General features: G+C 43.9%; 1 protein-coding gene across 1 annotated transcript in view; it reads right to left on the bottom strand.

Moving 5' to 3' along the window:
• Nucleotides 1–15,672, bottom strand: part of LOC118391072 (protein yippee-like 1) — a 34,267-nt gene that overhangs the window by 6,001 nt on the left and 12,594 nt on the right. The window contains exon 2 of the mRNA XM_035782065.2: nucleotides 9,686–9,965. Coding sequence (XP_035637958.1) covers nucleotides 9,686–9,793 — 108 coding nt within the window. The 5' untranslated portion in view covers nucleotides 9,794–9,965. The remainder of the gene's footprint in view (nucleotides 1–9,685; nucleotides 9,966–15,672) is intronic.

Here is a 15,672-nt window from a genome sequence, read left to right as displayed (position 1 = left end):
GGGCTGCCCCCAGGTGGTAAGGGTAGGCAGCAACACATCTGCCATGCTGATCCTCAACACTGGGACCCCTCAGGGTTGCTTGCTTAGTCCCGTCCTGTACTCCATTTTCACCCACAACTGTGTGGCCAAGCACGACTCCAACACCATCATTAAGTTTGCTGACGACACAACAGTGGTAGGCCTGATCACTGATAATGATGAGGCCGCCAATAGGGAGGAGGTCAGAGACCTGGCAATGTGGTGCCAGGACAACAAACCTCTCCCTCAATGTGAGCAAGACAAAGGAGCTGATCATGGACTACAGGAAAAGGAGGGATGAACAGGCCCCGATTAATATTGACGGGCTGAAGTGGAGGGGGTTGAGAGTTTTAAGTTCCTTGGTGTCCACATCACCAACGAACTATCATGGTCCAAACACACCAAGACAGTTGTGAAGAGGGCACGACAACACATTTCCCCCCCATGAGACTGAAAAGATTTGTCACGGGTCCTCAGATCCTCAAAAAGTTATACAGTTGCACCATCGACAGAATCCTGACCGGTTGTATCACCACCTGGTATGGCAACTGCTTGGGCATCTGACCATCAGGCACTACAGAGGGTAGTGCATGTGGCCCAGTACATCACTGGGGCCAAGTTTCCTGACATCCAGGACCTTATATACTAGGTCGGTGTTAGACACAGGCCCCAAAAAACATGAAAGACTCCAGTCATAGACTGTTATCTCTGCTACCGCACGGCAAGTAGAGCACCACGTCTAGGACCAAAAGGCTCCTCAACAGCTTCTACCCCCAAGCCATAAGACTGCTGAACAATTAATCAAATGGCCACCCAGACTATTTACATTGACGACCACCCCCCCCTACCCTTTTGTTTTTACGCTGCTGCTACTCGCTGTTTATTATCTATGCACAGTCACTTTACAAATGATCTCGACTAACCTGTACCCCCGTGTAACAGTGTAGCTTCTGTCCCTCTCCTCGCCCCGACCTGGGCTCGAACCAGGGACCCTCTGCACACATCGACAACAGCCACCCTCGAAGAATCGTTACCCATCGCTCAACAAAAGCCGCGGCCCTTGCAGAGCAAGGGGAACAACTACTTCAAGGTCCCAGAGAGAGTGATGTCACCGATTGAAACGCTATTAGCAAGCACTGCACTAACTAGCTAGCCATTTCACATTGGTTATACCCGCACATTGACTCAATACCAGTAGTACCCCCTTTATATAGCCTTGTTATTGTTATGTAAATTACTTGTGTTACATTTTTTCCTCAGATTTTTTAACATTTAGTTTATTTAGTAAATATTTTCTTAGCCTCTTAAGGATCCGCTTCTTCATTCCAATTTTTCACCTAAAATGACATACCCAAATCTAACTGCTTGTAGCTCAGGCAGTTAGTACCATTGGTACCATTTGAAAGGAAACACTTCGAAGTTTGTTGAAATGTGAAAGGAATGTAGGAGAGTATAACACAATAGATCTGGTAAAAGATTATACAAAGGAAAAAACCACTGTTCTTTTGTAACATCATCTTTGAAATGCAAGATAAAGGCCATAATGTATTTTTCCAGCCCAGGTGCAATTTAGATTTAGGCCACTAGATGGCAGCAGTGTATGTGTAAAGTTTCAGACTGATCCAATAAACCGTTTGCATTTCTGTTCAAAATGTTGTATCAAGACTGCCCAAATGTGCCCAATTTGTTTATTAATAACTTTTCATGTTCAAAATTGTGCACACTCCTCAAACAATGGCATGGTATTCGTTCACTGTAATAGCTACTGTAAATTGGATAGTGCAGTTAGATTAACAAGAATTTAAGCTTTCTGCCAATATCAGATATGTCTATGTCCTGGGAAATGTTCTTGTTAAAATGTTCTTGTTACTTACAACCTGATGCTCACCTTAGCCTAAGTTAGCTCAACCGTCACGTGGACGGGACACTGATGAACTGCATTGTTGGTTAAGGGCTTTATAAGTAAGCATTTCACGGTAAGGTTGTATTCGGTGCATGTGACAAGTAAAAATTGGATTTCATTTGACTCAAGGCTGTAATCGCTGCCAAAGGTGCTTCAACAAAGTACTGAGTAAAGGGTCTATATATATATATTTTTTTTTTAAATTTGCAAACATTTCTAAAAAACAGTTTTTGCTTTGTCATTATGCGGTATTGTGTGTAGATTGATGAAGGGAAAAAACTATTTAATTCATTTTAGAACAAGGCTATAATGTAAAACAAATTTGAAAAAGTCAAGGGGTCTGAATACTTTTTGAATGCACTGTATATATTATATTTTATATTATGTGATGGGATGTATAGACATTATGGACAGTATGAGGATAGAACAAATAGTATATCTGAAGAATATGTGGATAGAATAGTATATGTAGAGAAATTGTTGAATAGGATGGCCTTGACTAGAATACAGTATATACATATGAAATGGGAAAAACACTATGTAAACATGATTAAGATGACCAGTGTTCCATGTCTACAGTATGTACATAGGGCAGCAGCCTCTAATGTGCAGGGATGAGTAACCGGGTGGTAGCCGGCTAGTGACAGTGACTATGTTCAGGGCAGGGTACTGGGTGGAGGCCTGCTAGTGATGGCTATTTAATAGTCTGATGACCTTGCGATCAAAGCAGTTTTTCGGTCCCAGCTTTGATGCACCTCGCCTTCTGGATGATAGCGGGGTGAACAGGCCGTGGCTCGGGCGGCTGAAGTCCTTGACGATCTTCTTGGCCTTCCTGTGACACCGGGTGCTGTAATGTCCTGAACGGCAGGCAGTGTGCTCCCGGTGATGCGTTGGGCTGTCCGCACCACCCTCTGGGGAGCCCTGCGTTTGCAGACGGTGCAGTTGCCATACCAGGCGGTGAGTTTGTGAGGGTCTTAGGGACTGTTCCCCACGCTGTCTGTGTGGGTGGACCATTTCACATTGTCAGTGATGTGTACGCAGAGGAACATGAAGCTTTTCAGCTTCTCTACTGCGGCCTCTTCGATGTGGATGTGGGTGAGCTCCCTCTGCTGTCTCCTGAAGTCCACGATCAGCTCCTTCATTTTGTTGACATTGAGTGAGAGGTTATTTTCCTGGCACCACTCTGCCAGGGCCCTCACCTCCTCCCTTTAGGTTGTCTTGTTGTTGTTGGTAATCAGGCCTACCACTGTTGTGTCATCTGCAAAATTGATGATTGAGTTAGAGGCTTGCGTGGCCATGCGTTCTTGGGGGAAAAGGGAGTACAGGAGAGAGCTGAGCACGCACCCTTGTGGGGCCCCTGTGTTGAAGATCAGCATAGTGGAGGTGTTGTTGCCTACCTTCACCACCTGGGGGCTGCCCGTCAAGCAGTCCAGGACCCAGTTGCACAGGGTGGCGGTTCAGAACCAAGCCCCCGAGCTTAATGATGAGCTTGGAGGATACAATGGTGTTGAAGGCTGAGCAGTGGTCAATGAACAGCATTCTTACATAGGTATTCCTCTTGTCCAGATGGGATAGGGCAGTGTGCAGTGTGATGGCGATTGCATCGTCTGTGGACCTGTTGGGGCGGTGTGCAAACTGAACTGGGTCTAGGGTGGCAACTCAATCATAAAGTTTGCAGATGACACAACAGTAGTGGGCTTGATCACCAACAACGACCAGACAGCCTACAGGAAGGAGGTGAGGGCAGTCGGAGTGTGGTGTCAGAAAAACAACCTCTCAATCAATGTCAACAAAACAAAGGAGATGATCGTGGACTTCAGGAAAAAGCAGAGGGAGCACCCCCCTATCCACATCGACGGGACAGCAGTGGAAAAAGTGAAAGGTTTTAATGGTCCACCCACATAGACAGTGTGGTGAAGAAGGTGCAACAGCGCATCTTCAACCTCAGCAGGCTGAAGAAATTTGGCTTGTCACCCAAAACTCTCACAAATGTTTACAGATGCACAATTGAGAGCATCCTGTCATGCTGTATCACCCGCCTGGTACACCAACTGCACGGTCCTCAACTGCAAGGCTCTCCAGAGGGGGGTGAGGTCTGCACAACGCATCACCGGAGGCAAACTACCTACCCTCCAGGACACCGACAGCACCCGATGTCACAGGAAGGCCAAAAAGATCATCAAGGACAATAACCACCCGAGCCACTGCCCGTTCACCCCGCTATCATCCAGAAGGAGTGGTCAATACAGGTGCATCAAAGCAGGGACCGAGAGACTGGAAAATAAGCTTCTATCTCAAGGCCATCAGACTGTTAAACAGCCATCACTAACACAGAGAGGCTGCTGCCTACATACAGACTCAAATCATTAGCCACTTTAATAAATGGATCAGTAGTCATTTTAAATAATGCTACTTTAATAATGTTTACATATCTTACATTACTCATCTCATATGTATACCGTAATTTCCGGACTATAAGCCGCTACTTTATTCCCACGCTTTGAACCTCGCGGTTTATACAATGACGCGGCTAATTTCTGGATTTTTCCCGCTTTCACAAGATTCATGCCGCCAAAAAACTGAGCACCGTCACATAATGTGACATAAATAGAGCGCGCTCAAACTTCCCATCATTCTGATTACGGTAGTAATTTTGTCACCCTCATCATGGCAAAGACACGGAGAAATGCATATGATGCAGCTTTCAAGTTGAAGGCGATCGATCTGGCTGTTGGAAAAGGAAATAGAGCTGCAGCACGGGAGCTTGGCCTTAATGAGTCGATGATAAGACGTTGGAAACAGCAGCGTGAGGAACTGACTCAGTGCAAAAAGACAACAACAGCTGTCAGAGGGAAGAAAAGCAGATGGTCCAAAGTATTTGCAGCCACTCGACATCAGTGTAAATCGTGCATTTAAGGTGGCGCTCCTTGTTCAGTGGGAGGCTTGGATGACAAGTGGGGAGAAATCCTTCACTAAAACGGGCCGCATGCGAAGAGCAACTTATGGTCAAGTCTGCCAGTGGGTCCTGACAGCGTGGAGCATTGTCAAAAAATCCACTATATGTTTCGAAAGGCTGGACTGCTGCGTGTTGAAGGGGCAGCATGAGCTCAGCGGGGAATTTGCCTCCGGATGAAAGTGACGAGAGCGACAATGAAAACCATCCAACATCGGATGAAGCAATTCTGAGGCCATTCAACTCCGACACCGAAGGAGATGGCTTCAGTGGTTTCAGTGCACAGGAGGAGGAAGACAGTGACCAATGACTTTCTTGGTAGGCCACTGTTTAATTTTTGTTACAAGCCGTGTTCCGTTTAAAGGCTGTGTAAAGTTCATTTGTTTCAATGTACCGGTAGGCACCTCCGGCTTATAGACATGTGCGGCTTATTTATGTACAAAATACATATTTTTTAATAATTCAGTGGGTGCGGTTTATATTCAGGTGCGCTTAATAGTCCAGCAATTACGGTACCATCTATTGCATCTTGCCATCTTGCCTATGACGCTCGCTCATCCATATAATTATATGACATATTCTTATTCCATCCCTTTAGCTTCGTGTGTATTAGGTAACATCTGCTAACCATGTGTATGTGACCAATACAATTTGATTTGATTTGAGCTGTTCTTCCACAAATGAACTTTTAACAAGGCACACCTGTTAATTGAAATGCATTCCAGGTAACTACCTCATGAAGCTGGTTGAGATAATGCCAAGAGTGTGCAAAGCTTTCATCAAGGCAAAGGGTGGCTACTTTGAAGAATCTGAATATGAAATATATTTTGATTTGTTTAACACTTCTTTGGTTACTACATGATTCCATATGTGTTATTTCATAGTTTGATGTCTTCACTATGTAGAAAATTAAGAAAAACCCTGGAATGAGTTGCTGTGTTCAAACTTTTGACTGGTACTGTACCTTTAACCTAAATCAACTCAAGCTTTTGTGAGTATTTTCTACAACTACAAGGGAACACCCAGGAGGCACGTAAAATTACAAGCCTCCTTTTGACTGGATGAGCCAGAGCTCTGCCCTACAACATGGCCATAATGAAAACAGACTTGAGGGAGGAGGCTTTATGACTGGCTGCTTTTTCCAAGGGTAGTGTGCTCGCACTGTGACATGTGGGAAGCTTTGTAGCCACCAGGTGTCATTCATGAGGGTGATGTACACAGAACAGGTCTGCACTGGGCAACTGCCACATCACAGTCATAGTCAAAGGGACGGATGGCTGTGCTCCACACCAGAAACTGAACACTAGCCAATCAGGACAGGGCTAGAGGCTAGAGCCCAGACAAAGGAAGTGGGTTGATCCCTGAATGAGACCTAGTGGTGTCTTTAATACCTGCTGGGACAGAGGTTATGATGAGAGAGTGGAGCTGAGAAGTGGCTATCTAATATACTGCAGACAAACTTCTATGGTTTAAAAAGCAGCTGCCTTTAAAAAGTAACTAATCCATGTGAAAAGGGCCTGTGGCATCGATATGAGTCAGAAACAGTTATTCTGGTGTCAAACTTGACTACCAAGTCTAAATAGGACACTTTTGGTCATAAAGTCAGTCTCGTCTAAAACGGAGTTTGGAACATCTTTGCATCACAACAGGTAAATAATGAAGGTTGGGTTTTGATTTGACTATGTCCATTTGCCCAGTCACATGGGGTGAAGCTCTGCGGCGATTGCCCTTGATCCAATTAAATCACATGCGCCAAATGTGATTTGGTCACATGCGCCAAATATAACAGGTGTAGACCTTAATGTGAAATGCTTACAAGCCCTTAACCAAAAATGCAGTTCAAAAAGTAACGAGGCGATAATACAGGGGGTACTGGTACCGAGTCAATGTGAGGTGGTACAGTCGAGGTCATTTGCACATGTAGGTAGGGGGTAAAGTGACTATGCATAGATAATAAACATAATAAACATAGATAATAAACAGCAAGTAGCAGCAGTGTAAAATCAAAGGGGGGCCAATGTAAATAGTCCGGGTGGCCATTTGATTAATTGTTATGGCTTGGGGGTAAAAGCTGTTGAGACGTCTTTCGGACCTAGACTTGGCGCTCCGGTACCGCTTTCCGTGCGGTAGCAGAGAGAACAGTCTATGACTTGGGTGACTGGAGTCTTTGACAATGTTTTGGCCTTCCTTTGACACCGCCTAGTATATAGGTCCTGGATGGCAGGAAGCTTGGCCCCAGTGATGTACTGGGCTGTATGCACAACCCTCTGTAGTGCCTTACTTTTCGAGAATCTGGTGACCCATGACAAATCTTTTCAGTCTCATGAGGGGGAAAAGGTGTTGTCGTGCCATCTTCATGACTGTCTTGGTGTGTTTGGACCATGATAGTTTGTTGGTGATGTGGACACCAAGGAACTTGAAACTCTCGACCCGCTCAACTACAGCCCTGTTGATGTGTGGGGGTTGTGTTCAGCCCTCCTTTTCCTGTAGTCCACGATCAGCTCCTTTATCTTGCTCACATTGAGGGAGAGGTTGTTGTCCTGGCACCACACTGCCGGGTCTCTGACCTCCTCCCTATAGGCTGTCTCATCGTTGTCGGTGATCAGGCCTACCACTGTTGTGTTGTCATCAAACTTAATGATGGTGTTGGAGTTGTGCTTGGCCACGCAGTCGTGGGTGAACAGGGAGTACAGGAGGAGACTAAGCACACACCCCTGAAGGGCCCCCAATAGCATAGACAGTGAGACAGACCTGCCCAGCAGCTCCAACTTTCATTACATAAGACAACACGTCGCACCAAACACCTTAGTTTGATGTAAAATTGCACAACAAAAACATCTTCGGCAAAAACATAGAAAATTAATTACAGATTTCATGAGTTATCTTAGATTCATTCTGGGGATTTTGAGGAAGTTAAATAGGCTTCCGCATCTACAGTGTCTCATGGGGGACAAACATCATTAACCAAATGTGGAATCCGTCAGGAAACACACTTCCAAGACTAAAATATATATTTTGTAACGAGCAACAGAAAAACACGTGTGCCAATAGGCTTGTTCAGTGGCTCTTTAACACGCAAACACACTTTTCCTCCTACATACACACACTAACTCTCATTCCTTCCTTCTTTCTTTCCCTCACTCTCTTTCTCTTTGATTCTCACATACACATACACAAAATTATCCATCCACACATACAGTTGAAGTTTACATACACTTAGGTTGGAGTCATTAAAAAAAAATTCAACCACTCCACAAATTTATTGTTAACAAACTATAGTTTTGGCAAGTCAGTTAGGACATCTACTTTGTGCATGACACAAGTCATTTTTCCAACAATTGTTTACAGATTATTTCACCTTTAACTCACTGTATCACAATTCCAGTGGGTCAGAAGTTTACATACACTAAGTTGACTGTGCCTTTAAACAGCTTGAAAAATTCCAGAAAATTATGTCATGGCTTTAGAAGCTTATGATAGGCTAATTGACATAATTTGAGTCAATTGGAGGTGTACCTGTGATTGCATTTCAAGGCCTACCTTCAAACTCAGTGCTTCTTTGCTGGACATAATGGGAAAATCAACGTATTGTAGTGGCCATCACAAAACCCTGACCTCAATCATATAGAAAAATTTGTGGGCAGAACTGAAAAAATGTGTGTGAGTAGGCCTACAAACCTGACTCAGTTACACCAGCTCTGTCAGGAGGAATGGGCCAATATTCACCCAACTTATTGTGGGAAGCTTGTGGAAGGCTACACAAAACATTTGACCCAAGTTAAACAATTTAAAGGCAATGCTACCATATACTAAATGAGTGTGTGTAAACTTCTGACCCACTAGGAATGTGATGGAAGAAATAAAAGCTGAAATAAATCATTCTCTCTACAATTATTCTGACATTTCACAATCTTAAAATGAAATGGTGATCCTAACTGACCTAGGACAGGGAATTCTTGCTCGGATTAAATGTCAGGAATTGTGAAAAACTGAGTTTAAATGTATTTGGCTATGGTATATGTAAACTTCAGACTTCAACTGTATGCTATCATTGCCCTCTTTATTTTAGTCTGACACAAACATGCTGCTTCCATAGAAACTGTGTGTTTGCAGAGTGAATCCAGTCAATCTGATTTGATGTGCTGCTGGCTTACACTAAAAGCCCACTAGTGTCTATGAAAAGCCGGGAGAGGCTGTGTGTGTGTGTGCGTGTGTGTCTGTGTGTGTATATATTAGGGAGCTTTGTAGCCAGGGATATTATCCAGGATGCTCTAGTCTTGAGAGTTCCAGGAGGGGACAGTATGCTGATCTCTCTCGTCCCTCTCTTTCATGGTTTCTTTTTCCTTCTTCATTTCTCACATAGTTGCACACAAAGCTAAATGGACTAAGGGCTATCCCTTGATCCCGCCACGTGGGTTAATTAAGTCAGGGCTATATACTGTGTTTATGACCCAGAGTTTCTGTGCCCTCATACTCACAATTGGAAACAACTGGTGGAATAAAGTGAACCCTGGTCATCCTGGTGCAACACGATGAACATCTGATGTTATGGCAAGCAAAGGAGCAAATGGAGGCAATCACGTTGAGGCAGAATCTACTCTCGGTTGCAACCGTACAGATACAAACACACTGAGGCCCTGCAGTAGATACTAGGCAGTGTGCCATCAGTAGGATTTACAGCCGTGAAAATATGGAGTATAACTACCACTGGCCTATAGCTTCATACACGACATAAAGCTTCATACACATGACATAGCTTCCCTATTCACAGTTGTATTTCAACTTTTTTTGTCCTTGCAGAAAAAGCCTACCTTGGAGATGAGCTCGTCATGGTTGGCCAGGTGTGCTCGACAGTGGATGCAGCTGTAGGTGCGGTGGCAGTTGGGCAGGTAGGCCTGAAAGGTCTTGGAGCGCGTCATGATGATAGTTGCCTGGGAGACGGTGGTAGTTGCAGGGGCAACGGCGTTGCTGTTGCTGGGTGGGGTGGGGGGGCGGTGCAAGAAAGGGCTTCCAGCCCAAGACGGTTCGCAGGGGAAGCACCGCAACACACAGGTGAGGGCCGTGGTGGGGCGTGGGGCGGGAGGCACACACCTGGGACACACACATAAACACTTTAATATGGATCCATGACGACGGATCATGTTTGTTGTGAAGGCGCAAAAATAGTTTGTGTATGTTGAGTCTACCAAATATGAACATTTAATGTTGAATTTACCATGTTTGTCATTTAGAATACGCTCTTATCCAGAGCAATTAGGGTTAAGTGCCTTGCTCAAGGGCACAGACAGATTTTTCACCTAATCGGGACTGCGCACACAGACACAAAAACCCCTACTACTTTAAGATATAGTCTCAAAGGAATTTCATTGAATGGATCATTAACTTATTTCTGATTTTCTCTCTCTCTCTCTCTCTCTCTCTCTCTCTCTCTCTCTCTCTCTCTCTCTCTCATACATAAAGCATGGTGGAAGGCGTTTATGTGAATCATGACACAATTCAATACAATGCTCTCTATCATATTTTTTTTTTTTTTTTTTTTTTTTTTTTACCTTTATTTAACCAGGCAAGTCAGTTAAGAACATATTCTTATTTTCAATGACGGCCTGGGAACAGTGGGTTAACTGCCTGTTCAGGGGCAGAACGACAGATTTGTACCTTGTCAGCTCGGGGTTTGAACTCGCAACCTTCCGGTTACTAGTCCAATGCTCTAACCACTAGGCTACGCTGCCGCCCCATCATGGTACAACTGTGATAGATCCTATGGCAGCAACACACACAACCAGGACAATAAAACGCACACACACACACAGGGTCAGTGGGCCAGAATTGGACTATCAGAAGTCTGGAACCCTACCAACTGTGTGGGCTCCACTAGAAAGACACTACTGACTGACTCAATGTAGCCACACACACATCTGTGTTTTCGTGAAATGTCAGGAATTTTTTAAGTGTCAAATGTTTTCCATAACCCCTAACCCTAAAACCTAACCCTTAAGCTTAAAATAGCATTTTAACAAATTCAGGACCAGCAAAAGTCAACTTTTCAAAAAAGGTTTTGTTTTCCGACCTTTTCAGGACATTAAGGTGAAATGTTAGTACATTGGGGTCCTGATCGTGTAGGAAAACAAGTGTACACACGCACAAAGAGTATGAGGGAAGGAAAGGTGTGTAGGACAGGATGTATACGGCAGTAGAGAGTGAGCTATTAAATGCTTCTGGCCTCAGTGGCCTGCTAGTGAGCCAGCACCAAAATGGTAAACATTGACGTACATTATCATGGTTTTTACGATACCAGTACTGCAATATTTTTTGCATGGCAAAAATGAAAACACAAAGCAGACCCATCTCTTTGGTCCTTTAAAAACATATATGTCAAATATTGTGAGCTATAGCTTGGAAAATAAATCAAATATGACTCATGATGCAACATTAGGGCTGTTTTCCTAAAGAAATTAAATCCGCTATGTGTTTTGTTTCCTTGCCACGATACTAACGAGTATCGCAATACTGGTATCGTCCGGTCTCTAGTTTTTATGTACACAGTCTCATAACCTAGTTTTTCTTAAATTCTTTCGCTGGTGTTGCACTTTTTCATAGCTCTGGAATGATATCCAGCTGTATAATGTTGGCAGTGTGAGTGCCTTTGAATTCTTCAACAGGCCTAATTAAAACATAACAGGCTGCACAAAAGACTATGCTAACATTTGCCAAAACAGGATATGGCAAGCTATGAAGGCACAATTACATTCACTATTCTGTCATGTGACAGTGAATGCTCTGAACTTAGGCTACACTCTCTGTCAGCTGTCATGAACTGTCAAACCGTTATGAAAAGTGTTCATGTCAATCCATCCTTCTATCGAGTGTACAGTGGGCAATATACCAAGCATCCAAAACTGTCAGAGAAGCAAAAAGAACATGATAATGAAGCAGAAACAAACTCATGTAAGGTTCCAGATTTGTGCAATTTTGGGGATTACTTTGGATGATTACATCTTGTGAAGAAGGGCTACCTCATTTGCACCTCTGGCCACATAAACAATGGCCGTGCCCATATATTGTCCTATGACTTCCCTGTACAGGGGCCTATACTGTTAACACACTAGCCATACACAATGCGCACTCCTGTATCCCCACTCAGCAGTTCACGCTAGGTAAGCGGCTCATGCCATGTAAGCTTGCTGTAAAGCCTGCTGACTAAGGACCCAGTGGCCTGGCACAATATGGAGGGGCTACCCACCACCCCCTGAGAGAAGAATGGAAGTGCTGAGCGCTCTATCTCTCTCTGGGCAAGGCGTGTGGGCAAGGTGTGTGTGCACCATTCCAAACGGCCAATCAAACAGACCAGCACAATCTCAAATTATTAGGAGGCACTAGCTGGATCAGTCGAGCCTTTTCAAATAAACAGACATCCCCTCTTGATGCAATAAAGCTTGGGATGACAAATTATAATTTACTTTGTGGTTAGCTGGGCTGTATAAGCCATTCATTGTCAGATTTGTCTATGGGCAACAGCTGCAGCACCTCACGCAGCCTGCAGGTGTGTGTATGTGTGTGTGCCCACCAGTGACACAATGGGCAGGCATCACTAACTATTCTCTATCCTAACACATGCAAACGACAGACTCCATCTTGTGCAAAACCAATGAAAACAAAAAGCAAGCCTCTACACGATTCATTAAACAGAGCCTTAATAACAACTCTGCCTTCACCTCAGCACAAAGGTTAAAAAGAAAGGCAAATATCAATATACAAAAGATTAAACGCAGAAACAACAGCCAGCTCATAAAGATAAGAGACGACAAGCTATCATGGTGGGGTAATTTCAAATAGACCTAAAAGCCGACTCGGCAACTATTTAAATAGATCTTAAAGCCATGAAATGACTGCCTGGCTACCAATGAGCCACAGTCAATCAACCATGCCATGTAGAGAAAGATAGTCAGCTTCCTTCGAACTTCATGTGGCTCAAATTAGTGTCTCGGCCCATCAAAGGAAATTGGAGAGTTCTATCAAAGTATCTGGATTAATCTACTATAGGCCTAGGAGTCACATTTCAATTAGCTTCCATAGCAACTGTGCATAACCCCAGTGGAAAAGTGTCACCCTCGAAACATGCATCTGCATCTCAACTAACCTGGTATGAACTAGCGTTGTTAGATAAAACCCTCAGATAGTGTCCTTGTGTTGTCCTTTTCGATATTGGAAGAGAGGAGTCTGAAATTATTTTCAGGGAGTGAGACTGTTTGGCGATATAGCGTTCACCACCAGTGCTTGTGCAGGAGCTCACTGGAGCTGAGTACCGGCACCTCAAAGGTTCTACTTCTTGAGCTCCTGTTCCTCTTATAGAATATTATCTCAAAGTATTGTGGAGCTCCTGCACCTAAATATAAACAGTATCGGCACCCAAAATGAGTACCGGCACCTATTTCAGTCTGAGTCAAGCCCTTTCACAGGTTTTTGGTCTATGTTGTCATTAGCTAACTGACAACGAGTTCAGTTAAGAATACATCTGTTAGTGTTTGTGAAGTTTTGTTCAGCCAACTAGCTAGAACAAAACAGGCATCTGTGCCATGGGGATGGAGATGAGGCTGGCATGAGTGATGGGCATGAGACAGAGAAAACACAGGGGTCAGAGATACTGGATGAATGAAAGTGGAAGAGAGAGAGAGATGGAGAGAAATATATCATCTAAAAAAGGGCAGGGAAAATGAGGACAGAGATGCAAAGAGAAATGGCAGCAAGAGCAGGAGGAAGAGAAAGAGAATAACAGAAGGAAAAGAGAGAGAATGAAATAAAGACAATGAAAGACAGCAGTAGCATGAGAGAGAGATACACACATTATAAAAATGGTAAATTAAGAAGAGTGGGAGAACCAGGTCAGTGGCAGCAGTAGCAGCAGGAGTACTGGTGTGTGTGAGTGTGACAGTATATGTCGATATGACCAGACTAGGATAGGCTGCTAGTACATTTGTATTTATTAAGATGCCCATTAGCTACTGCCAAGCTAAGCTAACTTCTTCAGGTCCAAACAGGATTAAAACAATTACATCACAACAAAATGTAACAACAGCCTGCAAAAATAAAACAATACATCATACAATATATTATGATATTATTACAAATGTACAATATAAAATGAACAACACTACAATACAACAATATTACAATGTTACAATATGTAGGCCAGGGACGTCACCAGATTTCACAAATAGCTCCACTAACTCAGCACCACTTTGCTAACTAGCTGCAGTGACGTGCGGTGAGGTCAGTGGCTGGGGAAGCACTGGTTATTATCAAAGCCAGATTTACTCACAAATAAACCTTGATGAAGCCCAAGTTCACCATACAACAGATATCTCCAACATCCAGAGTAACATACGCTATCAACCTAAATTAACAAACAATTTTCACCAAATGTACATACCAATGAAGCCAAGATACACATGCGATAGCCTCCGATGACAGCATATTTCATATCATCCGACAAAATGACACACTGCTCAACTCAGCCATAGAACGATGTATGATCCACACTAAAATACCAAAATATGGACACATTTCATCCGAATAATTCCCAATATGAACTCCATAGCCTTTAAAAATGGATTTTAGGGGGGCCTCTCAAGTGGTGCAGCGGTCTAAGGCATTGCGTCGCAGTGCTAGAGGCATTACTACAGACCCGGGTTCGATCCCAGGCTGTGTTGCAGCCGGCTGCGACCGTGAGACACATGAGGTGGGGTACAATCGGTGCACAATTGGCCCAGCGTCTTCCGGGTTAGGGAGGGTTTGGCCGGCCGGGATCTCCCTGTCCCACCACGTGCTAGCGACTCTTTGTGGCAGGCCGGGCGCATGCATGCTGACTCGTGTCGCCAGTTGTACGGTGTTTCCTCCGACACATTGGTGCTTCTGGGTTAAGCAAGCAGTGTGTCAAGAAGCAGTGTGGCTTGGCACGGTCGTGTTTCGGAGGATGCATGGCTCTCGACCTTTGCCTCTCCTGAGTCCGTACAGGAGTTGCAGCGATGGGACAAGACTAACTAAATTGGGGAGAACAAGGGGGGTAAAAAAATGTTTAAAAAAACAAAAACAAAGTGTCTTAATAAGGCGTTGGGCCAGAACAGCGTCAATGCACTTTTGCATAGATTCTACAAGTGTCTGGAACTGGAGGGATGCGACATCGTTCATCCACAAGAAATTCCATAATTTGGTGTTTTGTTGATGGTGGTGGAAAACACTGTTTCAGGCACAGCACCAGAATCTTCCATACGTGTTCAATTGGGTTGAGATCTGGTGACTGAGACAGATATACACATCCTTTAAACCCCCATGCTCCTTTGAGACCCCTCATTCAAAAGCACTGAGATCTTGTCTTCTAGCAAAGGTAGACCAAATAATGGGCAACTGGGCATTTTTATACATGACCCTAAGCATGACGGGATGTTAATTGCTTAACTCAGAAACGACACATGTGTGGAAGCACCTGCTATCAGCATACAGTGTAACCCTCATTTAAAGTTTTTAAATGTCACATGCACAAGTATAATCAACCAGACAAAAACACAGATAATGCATTTTAGAAAAACAGGTACTAAGAGAAGTGCTTTTCAGTTTTGTTTTGGTGAAGAAATTCTTGAGTTTACTAGCAATTATAAATATTTGGGTATTTTTATTGATGAACACATGACCTTTCTATACGGCACATCTGCCCTGGCCGACTCAGCAAGTAGAGCTCTTGGGGGAGTTATAGGAAAACCAAAAACACTCAAAGATATTGGTTATTCTACTTATTCCAAACTGC

Source organism: Oncorhynchus keta, chromosome 12 (genome assembly GCF_023373465.1).
Source record: "Oncorhynchus keta strain PuntledgeMale-10-30-2019 chromosome 12, Oket_V2, whole genome shotgun sequence".
In the NCBI taxonomy this organism is placed as follows: Eukaryota; Metazoa; Chordata; class Actinopteri; order Salmoniformes; family Salmonidae; genus Oncorhynchus; species Oncorhynchus keta.
The sequence above is the reverse complement of the archived record's forward strand: the minus strand, read 5'-3'. Positions and strand labels throughout refer to the sequence as shown.